The sequence below is a fragment of the Balaenoptera acutorostrata genome, chromosome 7 (genome assembly GCF_949987535.1).
Source record: "Balaenoptera acutorostrata chromosome 7, mBalAcu1.1, whole genome shotgun sequence".
NCBI lineage: Eukaryota > Metazoa > Chordata > Mammalia > Artiodactyla > Balaenopteridae > Balaenoptera > Balaenoptera acutorostrata.
This window is the reverse complement of record NC_080070.1, coordinates 98,464,727-98,485,557: the sequence shown is the minus strand read 5'-3', so window position 1 is coordinate 98,485,557 and position 20,831 is coordinate 98,464,727. Positions and strand designations below refer to the sequence as shown.

Genomic DNA, 20,831 nt, shown 5'->3' with positions numbered 1-20,831 from the left:
AATTTTAGCTCAAAACTAAAAGATGGGAATGAGGGTAGAAGAACACTATGTATATGTTACATACTTTGACGGGATGGGAATAACACAGTTACAAAGTTAAAAAATGGGAAAAGAAGAGAAAGAGAAAGGGCAAAGAATAAACTCACTGTTTGCTGTACAGGTAAAAGAGGGCGTCAGAATAATTCAGAACCTAAAACTATTAAAAAAAGTACTCAAAGAAGTCTCACATCCCATTATTCCTTTCATTCCTTTCCTAACCACATATATAATTTCTGATTTGTACTCATCTTCTTTTACAAGTATGCATATATAACATAACATCTTTATATATGCAATTAATATATAATCTGTAGTATGTTTCTTTCACAAAAAGGTATAGAACACAGAAATAAGCATTGCTAATTTGACCTCCTGCCTTACCGAGGCATTCTGAAAACCTTTTTCTTTAATGGGGTACACCCATTTATATTTATTGATAGGAAATATATATGTTTTATTAACTGTTGTATTAATTTGCAGAATTTCCTATGTGGTTATTTTCTTTGTCTTTTTGAAAAAAAATTTTGGTATTTAGGGCACTTTGCGTTTTTGTTCCTTTATAATAATAGCATATATAATGCCCTTGGTTACCTTTCTGTCACACTGTGCAATAAAGGACCAGTGAGACTCTCCAATAGTGTAGTAGAGAAATGGCATTCTAAGCCTGGTGATATCTCCTGGTCCGTTTGAAATTTCTTCACAGTAAATGACTCAGCTGTTTTCCCTGCTACCCCCAACCTCCATTCACCCGTGTATAATAAAATTTTTACTAAATTAAAGAATAATAATCATCACATATTTCATATTTTCTAATTGAGATTAAATAATTGGGATAAGCAGAATAAAGAAAAGGAGAATAAAGCTATAGAAGGTTAGATGCTCACTTAACAAACTGTTATTGGGAATATATGTTGGTTTTATAGCTTTTATAAGCAATTTGGACAAATTATGAAAAAGTCTCCAACCTTGTTCCCTGGTAGTGGAACTAAGAGCTGAATCCTTGTAGAATGCCTGCAGAGTTTGTGTTATTGACTGGCTGAGTGTCCCTGGACAACTTAACCTGTGGGCCTCAGTTTTCTGATGTAATGATACTTACTTTAAGAAATTGTTACAGAGTTTAGAAATGGTGTATAACAATTGTATTTAATATGATAACTGGAATATTGGGAGTTCTGTTGTATGGTAGGTGATGTTATTTATTTGTTGGTGCTTTTTGATAGCTTTATAATTATGATCAGAGGAAAAGAGATTTTAAAAAATTTAACATCTGGGCATTGATATATAAGTTTATATTGTTCTAATATACACTAAATGATTTTGTAGAGGTACCAACATGTATATGTTATTTGTCTTATTTATAAGGAAATTAAATGTATTATGTCAAATAAAATAGTTTTAGTTTTTCTACGGCTTTGTTTTAAGTACAGTACATTGATTTTATATGTTTGCAGTCCATCATTGCTCTTTCATTGTTTTTTCAGTTCACAGTGGGAAAAGCTACAGAAAGATGACACAGATCCAGGACAACTGAAAGGTATCAAAGGAAGTGTTGAGACAATTACCAGAGACACTTCTTTAATTGATTACTAATAATCAAGATACTAAAGTTAACACTAAAGATAGCATCAGTCAGTAGTGTTATAAAAGATAATTTACAAGCTACCATGATTTTTTTTTTTTTTTCCTGCACCACGCAGCTTGCAGGATCTTAGTTCCCCGACCAGGGATTGAACCTGGGCCCCAGCAGTGAAAACATCAAGTCCTAACCACTGGACCACCAGGGAATTCCCTACCATGATATTTTGATTAATGATTTTCTTTTAAGCAACACACCAATGTAATAGGAAGAAATGAAGTTTGAATACCAGTTTCTACATGTTGGGTTATATCATGTGAAAACCAAGCAGTTTATATTTCTTTAAATGCTTGTGTTAAAACAATCAATTGTATACCTAATTTTATCTCAGTATATATGTATTTCATGAGTTATGGAATAAAATTCAATTTTATGTTAATGTAGTTTAGGGGATGCATTTCATTTGGTTATATTTTGAAAGTTTTGTGCTTTTGTTTTCTTTAAAGAAACTATTACTTTGGTTTTTCCCAACAGAACTACAGCTGACCCTTGAACAACACAGATTTGAACTGCATAGGTCCACTTATACATGGATTTTTTTTCAATAAATGTACTGCAAAATTTTTTGGAGATATACAACAATTTGAAAAAACTGGCAGACGAACTGCATAGCCTAGAAATATCAAAAAAATTAAGAAAAAGTTAGGTATGCCATGAATGCATAATATATATGTAGGTATACATATAACATACAAAATATGTGTTAATTGACTGTTTGTTATCAGTAGGCTTCCAGTCAGCAGTAGGCTATTACTAGTTACGTTTTTAGGGAGTCAAAAGTTATATGCAGATTGCAGATTTTCTACTGTGTAGGAGAGTGGTGTCTGTGCCCCTAACATTCCCCTACCCCGTATGGGTCAACTTTACTTTTACTTTAAAAAACAGTAAAGCAACTATCTAAAATACTCTTATTTAAAAGTTGAGTCAGTAGCCAGTGGTGGGGGAAGTGGTATAAAATGAAGTGGTATTGAGATTCCGTTTTGGTTTTTATTTTTTAATTTAATTAATTAATTAATTTATTTTTAAAGATTTATTTATTGTTTATTTTATTTATTTTTGGCAGTGCCAGGTCTTAGTTGTGGTATGCGGGATCTTTCATTGCGGCGCGCGGGCTTTCTCTCTCTAGTTGTGGCGCTTGGGTTCCAGAGTGCATGGGCTCTGTAGTTTGCGGCACGCAGGCTCTCTAGTTGAGGCGCGCCAGCTCAGTAGTTGTGGTGCGCAGGCTAGTTGCCCTGCGGCATGTGGGATCTTAGTTCCATGACCAGGGATCGAACCCGTCTCGCCTGCATTGTAAGGCAGATTCTTTACCACTGGACCACCAGGGAAGTCCCTGTTTTGGTTTTTAAATGCTTGAAGTACCGTACAAGTGATTTTCAGTTGTGTGTTGTAATGGAAAGAAATAGATACTAGAGTTTAAAAAAATCTGCAGTAATTTGCTCTGCTGCCTGTGTGGCCTTGAGCCCAACTCAGTGTCTATCTAAAATGGAAAGAATATCTACTTTTAAGTTACTGCAGAGATTCAGAGATGCTTAAGGAAAGCACCTAGCACAGTGTCTTACACATACTAGATATTTCAGTAAATATCAGATTCCTTTTTCCCTTCCCATAAAAATCATTGCTGCTTGACTGACTCTATTGTTTTATTTATCCATTCATTCAGTTATTTCCTTTGTACAAGGTACTGTAGGGATACAAAAAAGCATTAGACTTGGCTTCTTCAGTGAACACTGTAGCTTAGTAAGAAATATCACTTAGTTTAATTAATTCTTTATATAAGGTATAAAGTTATGTGGACCGTAAGTAAAATACACGAAGTAGGAATTCACAGTAGAGACAGATTTTCTCTTTTGGTGTGGTAGGGGAGCATCAGGGAAGGTTTAATGGAGAGTGCGGCTTTGAAGGGCAGGACTTTAGAAGAGGTGGAGCCAAACAAAAATAACAGAATGAGCAGAGCATATCATTAATAATAATGTTTCCCCCACCACCATCATTATCATGGCACTTTAAGCTCAGGGCACTTTAAAATCTTTTGACTAGAGGGTACCATATGAAAGTCAAAAGATAAGTGAGAAAAGGTAAGAGACACTTAAAATCTAATGGTAGCCTGTTAGGTACCTTCATAAAAGTATTTTGTTGTCTAGGTCTCTCGGCATATACTCAGGTGGAACTTCCATATTACTCTAAGTTTATTCTCATTGCTGCATACCTCGCTTCTTATAATCCAGCAAGAACTGACAGAAGGTTTTTCCTTAAGGTAATCATTATTTCTTTTTCACTTTATTTTTGGAGATCTAGGGAATATTTTGAAATTCCTCAACACCTGTAAATTTGTAAGGGATAGAGATTAGAATAAGAGATTCCTAAATATGTATTTAGGACTCATTCTTTAAAGATTTTATTTATTTATTTTCCTTTAATCATTTATTCTTTATTTCTCACTTTACCTTTGCCAGTCAACAATGTTATTTGAGAACTTTCTTTAGGATATTGGGGGTGAGTGAGTGCCACTTTTGGGGTGGGGACAGTCGCGGAGCAGACAGGCTAAAAAAGAGGTGGTATTAGTGTCTAGTAAACATGATATGATAAACAACTTGCAGGGAAGTGTTGAGCAAAGAAGGCTTCATGGAGGGGGTAGCATTGCTTGCTGAATTTTGAAAGACAAACAGAAGTTAGTCTGAAAATGACAGCAAAAAACAATATTCCTGAAATGAATGTTGATAATAAAATCTAGAGGCCCTCAGAACTTTCTCCATCAATGGAGCATTCCTCACAATTAAACTTCCCAAGAGGGTTTCTTTGGGATGTGTGAGCCATTACCTCAGTCACCTTCCACCTAAGCAAACACCAACTCTCCTTCTCCAGAATGAACGGGTGCTCTGTGTGGTCTTCTCCCTATAACCACTCGCTCTCTCTTACCAAGGCATTATGTCAAGTGGGTGAAAATTATCCTTGCAGCCAGATACATTTTGCTACACATCCTAAGCAAGTCCAATTACAAGCTGATTAATAAAAAAAAATCAAACTGAACTTTTCTGTTTCCAGAACTTAGCTGTTTTTCCTCCTAACTCCCCGAGCTCTTGTTTACATTGGTTTCTCCATCTAGAATTCCTTCCTCTCCCATCTCTACATGCTTAAATTCCACCTATTTTTTTTTTTCTCCCCCTTTAATCATTTATTCTTGACTTCTCACTTTAAGATCACAGCCCAAATGGGTGAAGTAGATAGTTTCACAGAAGAGTTCAGGTATAACTTAGGTAATAATTCTACATTTAAAAAAATGTAAATAAGGTTTTGTTAAAAATATGAGAGATGGGAATGATTTTAAGGGTCTTAACTCCTTTATTGTTCTAAAGCTCCTACTATAGTATCATGCACTCCATACATCATTATCCAGAACATTCAGGAGGATCTCTGCATGTATATTAGTTGGAGAAATCTCATTTTAGAATTTTCTTGTTGAAAACAAATAATATGCAGTTTGATTTATTATTAAATATAATACATTTTTGTCTCTTTATTTTTTGCCTATCTCTACCACTAGTCTTTGGTTTCAAGAGGGCAAGGACTGCATCTGTATTTTTTCCCTACTATTGAATCCCAAGTGCTTAACTAAATGCTCTCAATTTTATGCGAATTGACAGCCTGCCTTACAGAATGAATTGAAAACCCGTTTATCTTTGGAAGTTTTGTTTTTATAGAAATAAATGTGCTGTAATAAATCAATATAAGTTCTTTTAGGAAATGTCACTTTTATTTTGAAACCTCTTTACATGCACAAGTAATCTTGTGTACAATCAAAATTGATTTAAAAAGCCTAAAATATGTTGGTATTTTAAAGTGATGTTTTAGGTGATAAATAGAATAAAATAAAAAAGCCTAAGATACATAAGTTAGTCTTATGTGTATCATGTTTTAAACAAATTATGCTTTCTGGTTTTGTGGAGTACTATCTTTCATCTTAAAAATTATTTTGCTTAATTGCAGCATCATGGGAAAATTAAGAAAACCAACTTTCTAAAGAAACACGAAAAGGTATTTATGTTGTAATTTCTTTAATGGGAAAAACTTACAAATTTAGACTATTATAGGAAGTAGGTAAATGCATAATTGTATGCATTTACATAGTCATTTGGATGTAAGAAGTTACTTGTATTGATATGGTACCATCATAATGCTATAGTAGTATTTTGTTATGTTGGATACAGTGATTGGGGAGGCACAATTCAGGTGAGCTGGTTCTAGAGATAAAAGGGAGTTGACAAAATTTTTCTGGTGAATTAATAGATGAAAAAGGTCACCCTGGAATTTTAAATTAAATATAGCATAGTTTCCTCTTTTCCCCTTCGAAACACCACAAAGATGGCATTGAAGAAATGAAAAAGGTTAAACTAACAAGGACTAAGCAGATGAGAGATCTATACAATTTGGAATTGACTAGTAGGTAGATATGCCAGTGACTAAGCACATCAGAGAAGGCTGAAACCTAACCCCCAAAACAAGCTGATTTGACCCAAGGAATCTGGAAAAGCTTAGGAATTAGAAGCACTAAGCAACTTTGAAGGTAGGGGTGTGGGGCAAGTTGAAATTGGCAAAAGGAGCATTTAGACTGTTCAACTCTCTTGTACATCTTAACCACTGTGGTTTCTCCTGGCAGAAGATAGGGAAGTTAGAACTGTAGACTTTGCACTACAGAAGCTGTGAGTTTTGTTTCTCACTCTCATTGTTAAAAGCAGTTTTGCTCAGTGTACACTTCTGAATTGAGGACATTGTTTTACTGTCTTCTGGCTTTATTACTGCTAAAAAAAAACTGCTGTGAGTGTCTTATTCCTGTGTTATTCCTGTTTTCTCTGGCTGCTTTCAAGTTCTCTTCTCCTTTTACTTTAGTCTCCTTACAGTTTCACTGTAGTGTATCTGGGATTGAATTTCTTTTTACTTGGCATTAGTTTTGCTTCCTAAATTTGAATAATGATGCCTTTATTTAATTCTGGCAAATTCTCAGTCATTAACTTTTCAAATATTGCCTCTCCTCCATTCTCTCTTACATGTTTTCCTGAGACACTGGTTAGGCTTACGACAGACCTTTTAACTCTACCATCTGTGTTTCTTAAGTCTTCCATATTCTTCATTCCCTTTCATCTCTGTGTGCTATGTTCTGGGTAATTTCTTCAGTTCTCTGTTCTTGTTTTCTCTTCACCTTTGTCTGATCTGCTATTTACATCAATTTTGTAATTTCAGTAATGTTATATGTAATCTTCAGAAGTTTTTACTGGTTCATTTCAAGTCTATCTGATCACTTTAATATTTTTCCTAGTCATATTTTTCTTTAACATAAAAAAACCTATTTAATATTCTGTGTCTTATATTTCAGTGTTAGAAGTCCTTGTTAGTCTAATTCCACGTTTTCTATTTTTGCTGACTTGTGCACATAATGTCCTGTTTCCTGAACATTTTATTGTTTTTAATTGTTGGCTGAACTTAATCTTTGGAATTTTTGAGGCCTGAGATGTTTTCCTTTAGAAAGGTTTTACACGTACTTCTCTGCAAGCACTTATGAACACCGGTAACCTGGGATCATTTGAAATTCAGTTCTCAACCTGGGGACTTGCAGACCCCAAAGCTATTGTGCATTCTGCCCCCACATCAGCATTAGCTCTGGCTTCTAGTTAAAAGTCTCAGAGAAGCCTTTTTTCTTGCATTCACACAGAGCTAGAGTTTGGCAGGCAGATTTCCTCACCAAATCCATTTGCTTGGCATGGAAAGACTTTTCCATTATGCCCTTTCACTGAGACATCTCTGATTAGGCTCTCCACTATAGGCAGATCATTGATTTTGTACCCTCTTTCTTATGTATGTAGCTGCTTTGGGTCATAAAGGATGGGTAGGAGGAGAGAGTACTTCTGGCTGAGGTAGGGAAGGAAGGATGTGTAGTAGGGCTTGCATTTTGAGTGGGCACTCAGGAATGGCGAGGATTAGATATGCAAAGATGGGAGGAGAAATTTTAGTTGAGGAAATGATTTGAGCCAAGAAACAGAGGTAAGATAGTATAGGGTATATACAAGAAATAATGAAATAAAATTGGCTGGAGTGTATGGTGAGTTTGAGACAAAAATCAATTGAGGCCAAACTGTGGAAGAATTTCCTTACTCACCAGTTAAGGGAAGAAAGCCCATCTCTTCACCTCTGTAATCTCGGCACTTGGTGGTAATTGGTGGGTGTTTATTGCGCAAATGAATAAATTGAATGAATGAAAGAAGGAAATCAGAGAATGAACATAAAGCTAAGAATTTTAGGCCTTATTCTTTAGACAGAGAAAATTATTTAAGAATGTTGAAGAGGGAGATATATGAGTGCTGATCAGTGAGGACTGTGAAAGAGCTGGCACTTTAGACCATCCTTGTGGAATGAGTGGATTTGTACAAGTCTAGGAAGACAGTATTGACAGAGGGAACCATATGAGCAAAGACACTGTGAAGTTGTCTTTAGTTCTAGGTGAGCTCTAGTTCTTCTGATGTTATTCTTATAGATTTGACTTTTGTGTTAGCCTCTTTTGTCTTTGGTTCATGTCATTTTAAAATCTGAGCTTAGTTACTAAAATCTATGTACACTTAGTAGTTTCTTTGTATTTTTGTTCCCTCTGTTTTTGAAATCTTACTGAATGCTTACTCTATGCCATGCACTCTACTAGATGCTGTGGACATAGTGGAGAACAAAATAACCATTGTCTCTGCTCTCATGAAGCTCTCAATTTAATCAGGGCATCAAACATTAAAAGCAAACCACACGAATAATAATCATAACAATTGTTTTAAATCTGTTGTGTATCTTCAGTTGTATAATTCTTTTTCTGTGTATGTCCTCCATTGACACTCATTTTTTAAGATTTTGCTTTTCAGTTCACCTAATGCATGTATGTGATACCAGGTTATCTGCCACTTAGTTTATGTGAAAAAGCAGCATTTTTTCCTCTCCTCACTCATAGTCCCATTCCCCACAATTAAACTTCTTTTAATTGTTCCTAGTTTTAGTTTTTCTGGTATAAATATCTATAACTCTAAGTTTATTTTCCCATCACTGTTTTTCTTGGTTTGACTTGATACCAGTTTTCATTCCATTTTATCTCATTTATTTGGTTTCTTTTTTCACTTATTTCTTCCATTCGTACAGACTTTCATTCTGTCTAATAAGCTATAGTGAATCTAGTGAGGTATTTCTCACACTTTGACTTTCTCTCTAGGTAGGAAGCCAGTTTGCATTTATAGCATACAAAGTCAGTTCTGTGAGGAGGATAAATGTCATGTGCCCTCCATGGCACTAGAACACTTTAATTTTAAATTGGAAATGTGTTTTCTAATCACAAAATAAAAAGTGAAAATCAGAAAAGTGTCAGCAGCATTTCACAGTGTGATTTTTAGCCTGAATTGCCTCCCACTTTATTCCCAACACTTCAGGAATTTGGTAATTTTTACTAACCTCAAGTCACTTCTAAGTGTTAATGAGGACAGGGACACCAGTTCCATTTAGATAGCTCAACATTTACCTTTATTTTTTTCTTTCTTCCCTCTAATACCATTTCATTCATTATCCTTTCATCCGTTCATTTATTTAACTAACAGTCCCAAGTGCCAGGGATGAAAGAGGTAAATAAAACATCACCTGTTTTCAAGGCATTTGTGTAGAAAAGAAAATACGTATAAACAAGTGTATCATGATGATAATAATAAAAGCTGTTGATCAGTATAAGCCAAACACCGTTAAGTGCCACATATGATCGTACTTAATTCTCACAATGACATAATAAATGTAGTTGCTATCATTATCCTCATTTTCTAGATGGGGAAACTGAATATTAAAGAGAAATTTAGTAACTTGCCCAAGAATACATAGTTAATATGGTAGAACCAGCATCCAATTCCAGGACTTTCTGAATCCAAAGCCTATCATGATGTTTAACCACTGTTCTTGAACTCATACACCTGATAATGATTAGTATCTAGGATTTTTAAAGCTCATACAAACTAATAAGAAGAAGGCAAAAATCCAGTAGATAAATGGGTAAACGATACAAAAAGGAACTGGAAATGTCTAACAAACGTAACATGATTATCACCCTCATTCACTAATGGGAGAAATGCAACTTTAAACACCACTGAGGTATTATTTTACACTCTAAGATTGGCAAAACTAAAAAAATGTCTGATGATTCCAAGTGTTGGTGATAATATGGAAGAATAAGAGCCTGCGTGGTCTGCAGGTTGGTCATATCTAATAAAGTTAATATGTGAATGTACTTTACATTGGTCAGGATAGGTTGGACAGTGGTGTAGTGAAAAACAAACTCCCTAACCCTCAGTGGCTTAACATAAAAGTTATGTATTGCTCATATGTATATCCATATTGCTCACGACACAGTTGGATATGAGTTATGTGGGCCTTCTTCATGGTGGTATAGTGATGTCAAGTGAAACATGGTGGCCTCTTAAGTTGTCACCAAAGGTAAAGAAGACTAAAGGATCCAGTGGTTTGAAAGGCCAGGTTTGGTAGCAGCTCACATCGCTGCCACCTGTATTCTGTTGGCCAGAACTCAAACCAGATGGCGTCCATCTAACTGCAGGAGAGACTGAGACATGTAGTCTTCTACGTGCCCAAGGAGAAGCAGTGTTGATGAACACATAGCATTCTCTGCCCCCTACTTTAATTGAGCAATCCCACAGAGAAGTTCACACATGTGTGCAAGGAGAAATGTACACGGTTGGCCATCACAGTATTCTTTGTGATGAATTATAGGGATTAATTTTTTAGGGTAGACAGTGATTTGTCATGAAATGGAATTCTGTAGGGTAATTTAAAAATGGACTAGAGCTACATGTATCAAAATGAATAAATCTCAAAAACATAATGTTGAAGGAAAAAAGCAGTTTGGTAGAGTGCTATGTCCAAAATGATATCATTTATTTGAGATACTAGATTATGCAAACAACGCTGTATATGGTTTATGGATACATATATAGCAGTAGTAGTTTAGAAATTGTCATGAAAATGATAAAAACACCAAATTCTGGATGGTGGTTCCTTCTAGGGAGGGAAGGGGAGAGTGGTATGTGGGAGGGATGCAAGGGGGCTTCAGTTTGTAATGTGATCTAATGCTTTTTTTGCACAAATTGCATAATGTTTGGATGTGATAAAATTGGGTGGTTGCATTGGTATTTATGAATCTCTTTTCTAAATGTTTGAAGTATTTAATAAGAAAGCATATAAACTTTAAGACCTGGAAAATGATTTCTAAACTATGTTTTAGATATAAATAGCTGAGGTAAATACTTCATTTTGTAATTCTGAGTAGGTTTTTTTTACTTACAGTCATTCTTTTAAAGAAATAGTTATTCCCATGCTTGTAAATAAAGCTTCTCATTTTATTTGCCCTTGCTCATATAGAGTACTTAAATTATTACATTGCTACTGAAATTATCTAATAGAGTTATCTAATTATCTATAGACCCTTGAGCGCTGCAGTTTTCTAATGGCAAGTAATTGTACCATTGACTTTGTAGACAAGTATGAACATTTTACAATCTTAAAAATTTTTAATAAATTTTACATTGTTTCCGACTGGCAGCTTATCCACATACTATGAAACACTGCATTCATTTTCTAAGCTAGTATTTATTATAACTGATCTTTTTAGAACTATTAATTTTGAACAGATACATTTTTCAGGCAGTGGCACAAAGAGGAATGGTGAGGAGTTAGTAGTAAGTTCTAGTCTAGGGGTTAGGGCCTAGACCCTTGTTTTGGTTGTACACTGTCTTGACAAATGACTTGGCTAAGTCACTTAACATCTGGTTACAACAGCAAAATAGGGGTGATGTTCGGGCCTAGACTGGGTAACTTGTTAGTTCTTTAATATTTGTTGATGCTAAATCAGAACATCTTGAAGAAAATGTTGAAAGATAAATCATGATCATATCAGGTAAAGTTTTAACTTAGAGATTGCAAGTTAGATTTATTAGCCTCTTTGGGGAACTGTATACAATGTAAATATGTTGTTATTGGAATTTATAGTACAGAAAGTGAGTGTTCTGCTGTAAGAAGAAAACCCATGATCTTTTTTTCTTATAGACAAGCAATCATCTCCTCGGACCAAAACCGTTTCCACTAGACAGATTATTAGCAATATTATATAGTATTGTGGATAGCAGAGTTGCTCCAACAGCAAATATCTTCTCCCAGGTAATGTTAATGATCGGTTATTATGTATCATCTTTACCTTTATGGAATTCTTCAGGTAATGTGATCAGTAGAGTTCCAGGCATTTAGATTTTTGGTCAGCATATGTTACTAATTAAGCTATATAATGAACAACATCCTTGGTAAGTAATTGAAATTCCAGATATACAATTTTCGAAGGTGTTACTGAATTTGCATATATTTAAAGGTATAATTTGATGACAGAAACAACTTGATGTCTCTGGTCTTTTTCTTTTTTCAATAAAGGAATTTTTAAATGATTATAATTATCTTGCTGATTAAAAAAGTGGCTTCATGATTAAATTGATGAATTATAATATAGAAATATAATTTAATGAAAAAATTTAGAAATGTATTTATAAGAAAATAATCCATAATATTCTTATGCCTCATATATATACTTTGCAGGTTGACAGTATGCTTTTTTAAAGAAATGATATATTGATATTTTCCAAAATGATTAAGTTCTTAAAATTTTCACTAGATGGCAGCAGTAGCATAAAAATAGGAAATATGACATTTATAAAGTAACTAAGGTTCTTTTTTTCAGTGACATTTAAGAAAAACCTATTTGTTAAAAATACAGTCACAGTAGATTTCTTAAATGGTCCAGAAAAACAGCACTTAGCACATGGTATGAATGGATAGAAGAAAAACCACATGGTGTAACTAATATTTATTGAAAAGCAAAGTCACCTCATGTTTCAATGAGCATTTTATTTTATGTATATGTTTTTAGGTTGAAAAACATGTAAATAATAGCATTTACATTTTAATTCACTTCAAATAAATTTGGTTCCTGAATGGATATTAGACTTTGTAATCTAATGCGTGATAGTAACTTTTGATTCTTCATTTAAAGAAGTCTTTGGGGACCAAAAATAGCTATGTCCTCAATGTGCTCAACATTAAAGTTAGATAATTTTTATGTAAGTCAACTTTATAGAAGATCGTGTCTACATTTATTACATTTTTGAAGAATGGTAGTCTAGTGAGTTATTAGGTTATGTAAATAACTAGCTAGATGGGTAGGTGGATGGTAGCCCTAATGCTGATAGTTTTAAAAATCTAATTCAGTTTTAATCTGTATTACAGGGATTTTTTTGCCGTGTGTGTGTGTGTATGCATGTGTATTTAAATGTATTTAAATATTTAAATGCTTTTGTCTGAAATTAATTTTTAGTCAAACTGTACATTTTATTAGTAGCTTTCTACATATAGTATGTGAGGTTTTTGTTTTGTTTTTGCTGTTGCAATAACTGTGAAATAGACACCAGGTATTATGATCTTTATTGTAAGGAATTGAGCCTCAGAGAGTTTAAGTGATTTTCCCACTATGACAAAATGAGTAAATCTTTGAGAATTAAAGCCTAGGGAAGTGGAGGAGACAGTGCTTCTAAACAGAACAGAAAGGTGTTTGTATCACATGTGATTAATATTTCTTGGGTGCCCAAAAATTACGTTGTGGGAGACACAAAGAAGGATAATAAATGTGCATTTCTTTCTTCCAGAGAGCTTATAATTTATTCTGGGGGGCAGATAAAAAAACATGTATATAAAAGTAATATTGTAAGGCTGTAAGTGAATGCTAGATAGTGCTGCTGAGAAGTTTAGAGTAGAAAGAGATCACTTCTGGATTGGACAAGAGGAGAGAACTTGAAGGTATCACAGAAAAGGTGAAAAATGGGGCCGGGCTATAGAGAATCAGTAGGATTTTTTTCTTTAAATATTTCTAATTTACATACAACATGTTTGTTGTACAAAAATGAGTAAATAAAAAAGGAAAAATAATAGTAAAATTAGCTGACACCTTGTTTCCAATGGAAAGAATTTATAGAGCTCTAAGAGGGAGGATAATATGACCAAAGGTGTGGGACTAGGAAAAAAAGCAAGACACGGTTGTGAAGTGTCACACCAGATTAGTTGAAAGTAAGCGGGGTTATACTGTAGCAGTGGTAGCAGTCATTGTAGTTCTGATCTAGTACTAATACTGCCACCACCACACGTCACACCCTACATATTGTACCTAACATTGGTAGAGCATTTTCTAGCAGCAGGTCTAGGTTTATAGGGATGAACAATCAAAAATAATGATAGGCTGCTGATTTAGAGATCTACTAGCTACTCTGAGGCTTTGATTATAGATGAACAATGTAACCAGTCTTTGTTTTCAATAATGCCTATAATGTTGTAATTAAACAATTTAGCCCCAAATGTATCTTTATGTTTTGATGAAGCTAAATTCTTTTCAACGTTAACAACCTCAGTCTTTTTATTCTTTATCTCTTCTAACTAGCAGTAATCAAAATGATAAATTTTGTATATTTAAAACACTGCTTTAAATGAACTTATGTTTATTTGATGAGAAATCATTTAGGACTTGATCTCAGTGATTTCATTTGGGATGCAAAGGTGGGGCGGCGGGTGGGGGGGGGTACAAAGGGATAGTTGCAGTCATCCCTCCATGTCCGTAGGTTCTGCATCCACAGATTCAACCAACCACAGATTGAAAATATTCAGGAAAAAAAATCCAGAAAGTTTAAAAAAGCAAAACTTGAGTTTGCCTCACTGGCAACTATTTACATAGCATTTACAACTATTTACATAGCATTTACATTGTCGTAGGTACTATAGGTAATCTAGAGAAGGTTTAAGTGTATGGGAGGATGTGCATAGGTTATGTGCAAATACTGTGCTGTTTTATATAAGGAACTTGAGCATCCTCGGGTTTTGGTATGGAGGGGTGGTGCGTGGTATCTTGGAACCAATCCCCAGCAGATACCGAGGGGTGACTGTATAACTAGCCCTAGGAAGTTTACCTTTACTTTTGTTTGGTCAGTAGAGTACCAGAGAAAATCAGATAACATACCATGTTTTAAGAACAAAATGTGGCAGAAATTGCATCCAAAAGAAAGGTATTTCTCCCACGTGCCTTATATTTTTTCTTCCCATTATCTCTTAGTGACTTTTTCTATTTTTCTCCTTTAATTTATCCATCAAAACTGTACTCTTACCCATAGGAATGACAATTTTGTATTTAACCTGTACACAATTTTTTAAGTGCAAAACAAAAATATGACTACATTTGTATTGGAAGTACTTGATATGAACACTAGATGGCAGTATTGTTGCATTCTAGCTTTAAAATGAGCAGGAAAACCTAGCTTTGTTAATATTGTCTTTGATATTTAGAGAGGGCTGTTTGTTAATTTAACACATTAGTTTATTTGCAAAACAAATTTGCCTGAAGATATTTAATGTTATATGCACATGCTCACACTTTTACAGTTTCATGAAAATGTAAATAAAATTGGTAAGGAATTGTTTTGCATGAATATTTTCCACCTGGAACCAAATTGCTTTTTATTGGTTATAATATGTCTATATGAGATGGTAAAGTATTATTTTTCTATTCATTTTGTCTAACTGCAACTGTTTTAAGGATTTGCTTTACAGTAATGTGTTATTTTATAGCTTCATTTACCAGTTACATAATTATTTATAATTTTTCACATATAATAAATTGATTAAATGTGGTATATACATTCAAAATCCTTTTGAAGCAAAAGTTTATTTCCATCACATTCATTTAAATCTATTTAAATCTATTCTGTCATAAAGTTATAAAAATAGTAGCTTAAGGGATCTCTAATATTATTAAAAGTCCAATTGAGACTAATAGTCAAATTCATAATAGTTGAGTAATAGTAGTGTATTGTAGTTGGCATTCTTCTCAATTTATTTATTCTTTATTAAATTTTAGATAAAATTCTACTCATTAACTTTTTAGTCTCATAAAAAAGTAGAGGAATAATAGCACATTTAACATTTTACAATAGGTTAATGCTCAAATTTATTGAACTGAAATATAGTTTTTAAATTTTTCATAGACCTTTAAGATAATTTCATCTTATCCAAATCCTTATACAATTTTACATTCATGATCATGGGTCATTTTAAAAAATTCATTCAAATAAAATAAATGTAACCTTTCTATATATACCTAAACTTCATGAATGATGAATCATTAATTCTGGTGTTTTCATTCTTTTCTGCTGTCAGCATGAATAGAATGTAAATAGAATACCATTTATTTATAAGTGGTAGAATATAAATAGAATACCATTTATTTATAAGCAAGAAATGGTAATTTGTGTAGGTATTACCTTCAGAAGTTAGTTATGAGATACATTTTTGAAGACCATTTATTATCTTTAAAAGATTGAATTGCCTTTTTTTCAAAAGTATATTAAAACCAGGTTATGCTTTTAATTTATCTTTTTTTGTCTTGAAGAAAAATGATAAATTGTTTGGAAACTTTTGAATGATTTATTTCATTGTTTTGATATTTTTGTAGCTTCTCTTACTCAACCTTGCCTACCCCCTCCATATTCTTGTAGTTAGGTGCCCCTCCATACTCTTGTAGTTAGGTGAAGGCAGTAGGAGAACAGTTCTTTAAGATTGTCAGATATATCATTTATTTTAAAATACTGGGACTTCCCTGGTGGCGCAGTGGTTAAGAATCCGCCTGCCAATGCAGGGGACATGGGTTCAAGCCCTGGTCCAGGAAGATCCCACGTGCTGCGGAGCAACTAAGCCCATGCACCACAACTACTGAAGCCCGCGCACCTAGAGCTCGTGCTCTGCAACGAGAAACCACTGCAATGAGAAGCCCGTGCACCGCAACGAAGAGTAGCCCCCGGGCTTCCCTGGTGGCGCAGTGGTTGAGAATCTGCCTGCTAATGCAGGGGACACGGGTTCGGGCCCTGGTCTGGGAAGATCCCACATGCCACGGAGCAACTGGGCCCGTGAGCCACAACTACTGAGCCTGCGCGTCTGGAGCCTGTGCTCCACAACAAGAGAGGCCGCGACAGTGAGAGGCCCGCGCACCGCGATGAAGAGTGGCCCCCGCTTGCCACAACTAGAGAAAGCTCTCGCACAGAAACGAAGACCCAACACAGCCAAAAATAAATAAATTTAAAAAAAAAAAAAAAAAAAAAAAAGAGTAGCCCCCACTCGCCGCAACTAGAGAAAGCCCGCGCACAGCAATGAAGACCCAACGCAGCCAAAAATAAGTAAATTAAAAAATAATAAAATAAAATATTAAGCCATATTGCTTTATATTTTCCCAGAGGATAAAATTGCTGAAGAGTTTATTTCTGAAATTATTGGTACAGGTTTCTAAAGTGACTTTTAAAAGGAAAATTATCTTTAAAAAGTTAAGGACATTCAATTACACATATCACATATTATTATTGATCTTATTTGATCAGTTAACATTTTGAGAAATTACTTTTGAAGGTAGTTCACTGTAATTCTACAGTTTGGGAGGTTTAAAATAATAAGTTTTTTTTTTATTATAAGAAACAGTGCACTCTGAATTAATTTCAAGAAACAACTGAAAAATGAGAAAAGGAGCATAGTTCTTTAGTTCTGTGTACCAAATTGACAAGTTGTATTTTTCAGTAATTAATATTTAATTTCTGAATCGTTTCCTATTTAGTTGTGCATATTAATAAGAAAAACATTTAAGTTAAAATGTCCTTTTAAATTTATTTTCAAGAGTAAATAAAACATTATGGAGCAAAGTGTAGTAATATATATATTTTTTCAAATACACATTTCCATTTTCTTTTGAACTCACATCATTATACTATATATTAGAATATATTTGGACTTATGTTTGTTATGTCAGTTTAATTTTTTAGTCATAAATCAACTTGATCTTTTCCCACAAGTGTTGCATTAATTGTAGTAGCATTTAGCTAACCTTATGCTTTTTGCTCATTTAAGTGTTGGTTTATGATAAGGATATATTTAAACTAATTATTTTGGGGTTTTTAAATTTTATTTGTTTGTTTGTTTGGCTGGTTGTGTTGGGTCTTTGTTACTGCACGCGGGCTTTCTCTAGTTGCGGCGAGCAGGGACTATTCTTCATTGTGGTGCGCAGGCTTCTCATTGCGGTGGCTTCTCTTGTTGCGGAGCACGGGCCCTAGAGTGTGTGGGCTTTAGTAGTGTGGCTTGCGGGCTCTAGAGCACAGGCTCAGTAGTTGTGGCGCATGGGCTTAGCTTCTCCGCGGCATGTGGGATCTTCCCAGACCAGGGCTTGAACCTGTGTCCCCTGCATTGGCAGGTGGATTCTTAACCACTGCGCCACCAGGGAAGCCCTATTTTGGTATTTTTGAAATGAATTTATCATTAATCAGAAAGCAAAATGATTTAGTTATTTTACGTGTGGGAGTTTTTGAAGCCGATGCTTAATCTCTAGTTTACTATAGCTGTAGGAAGATGTTTTTGCTATAAATTTTAGGGCAGGTTACATTTATTTATTCAACCAAAAACAGATTTGGCATTTTTCTTCAGCTATAGATAGATGTATAGAACATTTATGTAATTTTCAGTTTTTTTTAAGGTGAAGGGATTTTGTCCATATTTATTTAATTAAAAATGTTTAAATGTAATTTAATTCAAGCTTCAAATTCAAAGTCAGTATTGATCGTTTTTCCTGTAGTTGGAATTAAAGTTTTCTTTGTCTGCTTAAAATTTCATTTAACATGTTTATTAAGGGCCTATTATGTTCCATGCTCTGTGTTATGTAAAGAGAATACAAAAGTCAAGAAAATGCAGTTCTTGCCCTCAAGGACCTTATGGTCAGTCTGTGGCTTCCTCTGCCCTTCATTAGTATTGTGTGCAACTGCCAGATTATACAAGAGTTAATTCGTGCTGAAGGAACTAATACTTAAATACTTGAAATGAAAACTAATAGTTAAATTTGTAAAGTGAATATATAAAAATAGGATTTTTCAGTTCAGTAGTCCATGATATTTGATAATATAGATATTTAAATGTCTTCTTCCAAGTAAAATAACAATCCTATTTGTTGAAATTTTCATTCTGACATTCCTTGAACTTAGTGTTATGGAGCACAATTGTTTGATGCCTATGTCATAGCTAAATTTTGTTAATAATTAAATTATGACATTGGTATCAAACAATCAGTTGAAACTTAAGTTATGGACAGTAAGTAGTGTATTATGCATAGCATGTTATAAACTAAGTGGCTTTTCTTTTTTTTTTTTTTTTTTTTTTTAGAAATTTCATGTAATGTCTGAAACATTTATATTAACATATTTCCATACATATTTCCATACAAATACAAATATAAGATTTTTAGAAATTTCATGTAATGTCTGAAACATTTATATTAACATATTTCCATACATATTTCCATACAAATACAAATATAAGATTTTTAGAAATTTCATGTAATGTCTGAAACATTTATATTAACATATTTCCATACAAATAACCCAATGAAAGTTAAGTATTAGTTGTTTTGTTTGTTTTTTTATACTGCAGGTTCTTATTAGGCATCAGTTTTATACACATCAGTGTATACATGTCAATCCCAATCGCCCAATTCAGCACACCGCCATCCCCACCTCATCGCAGTTTTCCCCCCTTGGTGTCCATATGTCCATTCTCTACATCTGTGTCTCAACTTCTGCCCTGCAATCTGGCTCATCTGTACCATTTTTCTAGGTTCCACATACATGCATTAATATACGATATTTGTTTTTCTCTTTCTGACTTACTTCACTCTGTATGACAGTCTCTAGATCCATCCACTTCTCAACAAATGGCTCAATTTCGTTCCTTTTTATGGCTGAGTAATATTCCATTGTATATATGTACCACAACTTCTTTATCCATTCGTCTGTTGATGGGCATTTAGGTTGCTTCCATGACCTGGCTATTGTAAATAGTGCTGCAATGAACATTCGGGTGCACGTGTCTTTTTGAATTACGGTTTTCTCTGGGTATATGCCCAGTAGTGGGATTGCTGGGTCATATGGTAATTCTATTTTTAGTTTTTTAAGGAACCTCCATATTGTTCTCCATAGTGGCTGTATCAATTTACATTCCCACCAACAGTGCAAGAGGGTTCCCTTTTCTCCACACCCTCTCCAGCATTTGTTGTTTGTAGATTTTCTGATGATGCCCATTCTAACAGGAGTGAGGTGATACCTCATTGTAGTTTTGATTTGCATTTCTCTAATAATTAGTGATGTTGAGCATCTTTTCATGTGCTTCGTGGCCGTCTGTATGTCTTCTTTGGAGAAATGTCTATTTCGGTCTTCTGCCCATTTTTGGATTGGGGTGTTTGTTTCTTTGATATTGAGCTGAATGAGCTGTTTATATATTTTGGAGATTAATCCTTTGTCCGTTGATTCATTTGCAAATATTTTCTCCCATTCTGAGGGTTGTCTTTTCGTCTTGTTTATGGTTTCCTTTGCTGTGCAAAAGCTTTGAAGTTTCATTAGGTCCTACTTGTTTATTTCTGTTTTTATTTCCATTACTCTAGGAGGTGGATCGAAAAAGATCTTGCTGTGATTTATGTCAAAGAGTGTTCTTCCTATGTTTTCCTCTAAGAGTTTTATAGTGTCCAGTCTTACATTTAGGTCTCTAATCCATTTTGAGTTTATTTTTGTGTATGGTGTTAGGGAGTATTCTAATTTCATTCTTTTACATGTGGCTGTCCAGTTTTCCCAGCACCACTTATTGAAGAGACTGTCTTTTCTCCATTGTATATCTTTGCCTCCTTTGTCATAGATTAGTTGACCATAGGTGCGTGGGTTAATCTCTGGGCTTTCTATCTTGTTCCATTGATCTATGTTTCTGTTTTTGTGCCAGTACCATATTGTCTTGATTACTGTAGCTTTGTAGTATAGTCTGAAGTCAGGGAGTCTGATTCCTCCAGCTCCATTTTTTTGCCTCAAGACTGCTTTGGCTATTCGGGGTCTTTTGTGTCTCCATACAAATTTTAAGATGATTTGTTCTAGCTCCGTAAAAAATGCCATTGGTAATTTGATAGGGATTGCATTGAATCTGTAGATTGCTTTGGGTAGTA

The 20,831-nt window shown here is 34.2% G+C and overlaps 1 protein-coding gene across 1 annotated transcript in view; it reads left to right on the top strand.

Annotated features, from left to right (window-relative positions):
* ORC5 (origin recognition complex subunit 5) overlaps positions 1-20,831 on the top strand; it is an 85,846-nt gene that overhangs the window by 27,001 nt on the left and 38,014 nt on the right. Inside the window, exons 9-12 of the mRNA XM_007177310.3 lie at positions 1,521-1,573; positions 3,817-3,929; positions 5,660-5,707; positions 11,792-11,902. Of these exons, the coding sequence (XP_007177372.1) occupies positions 1,521-1,573; positions 3,817-3,929; positions 5,660-5,707; positions 11,792-11,902 (325 nt within the window). The remainder of the gene's footprint in view (positions 1-1,520; positions 1,574-3,816; positions 3,930-5,659; positions 5,708-11,791; positions 11,903-20,831) is intronic.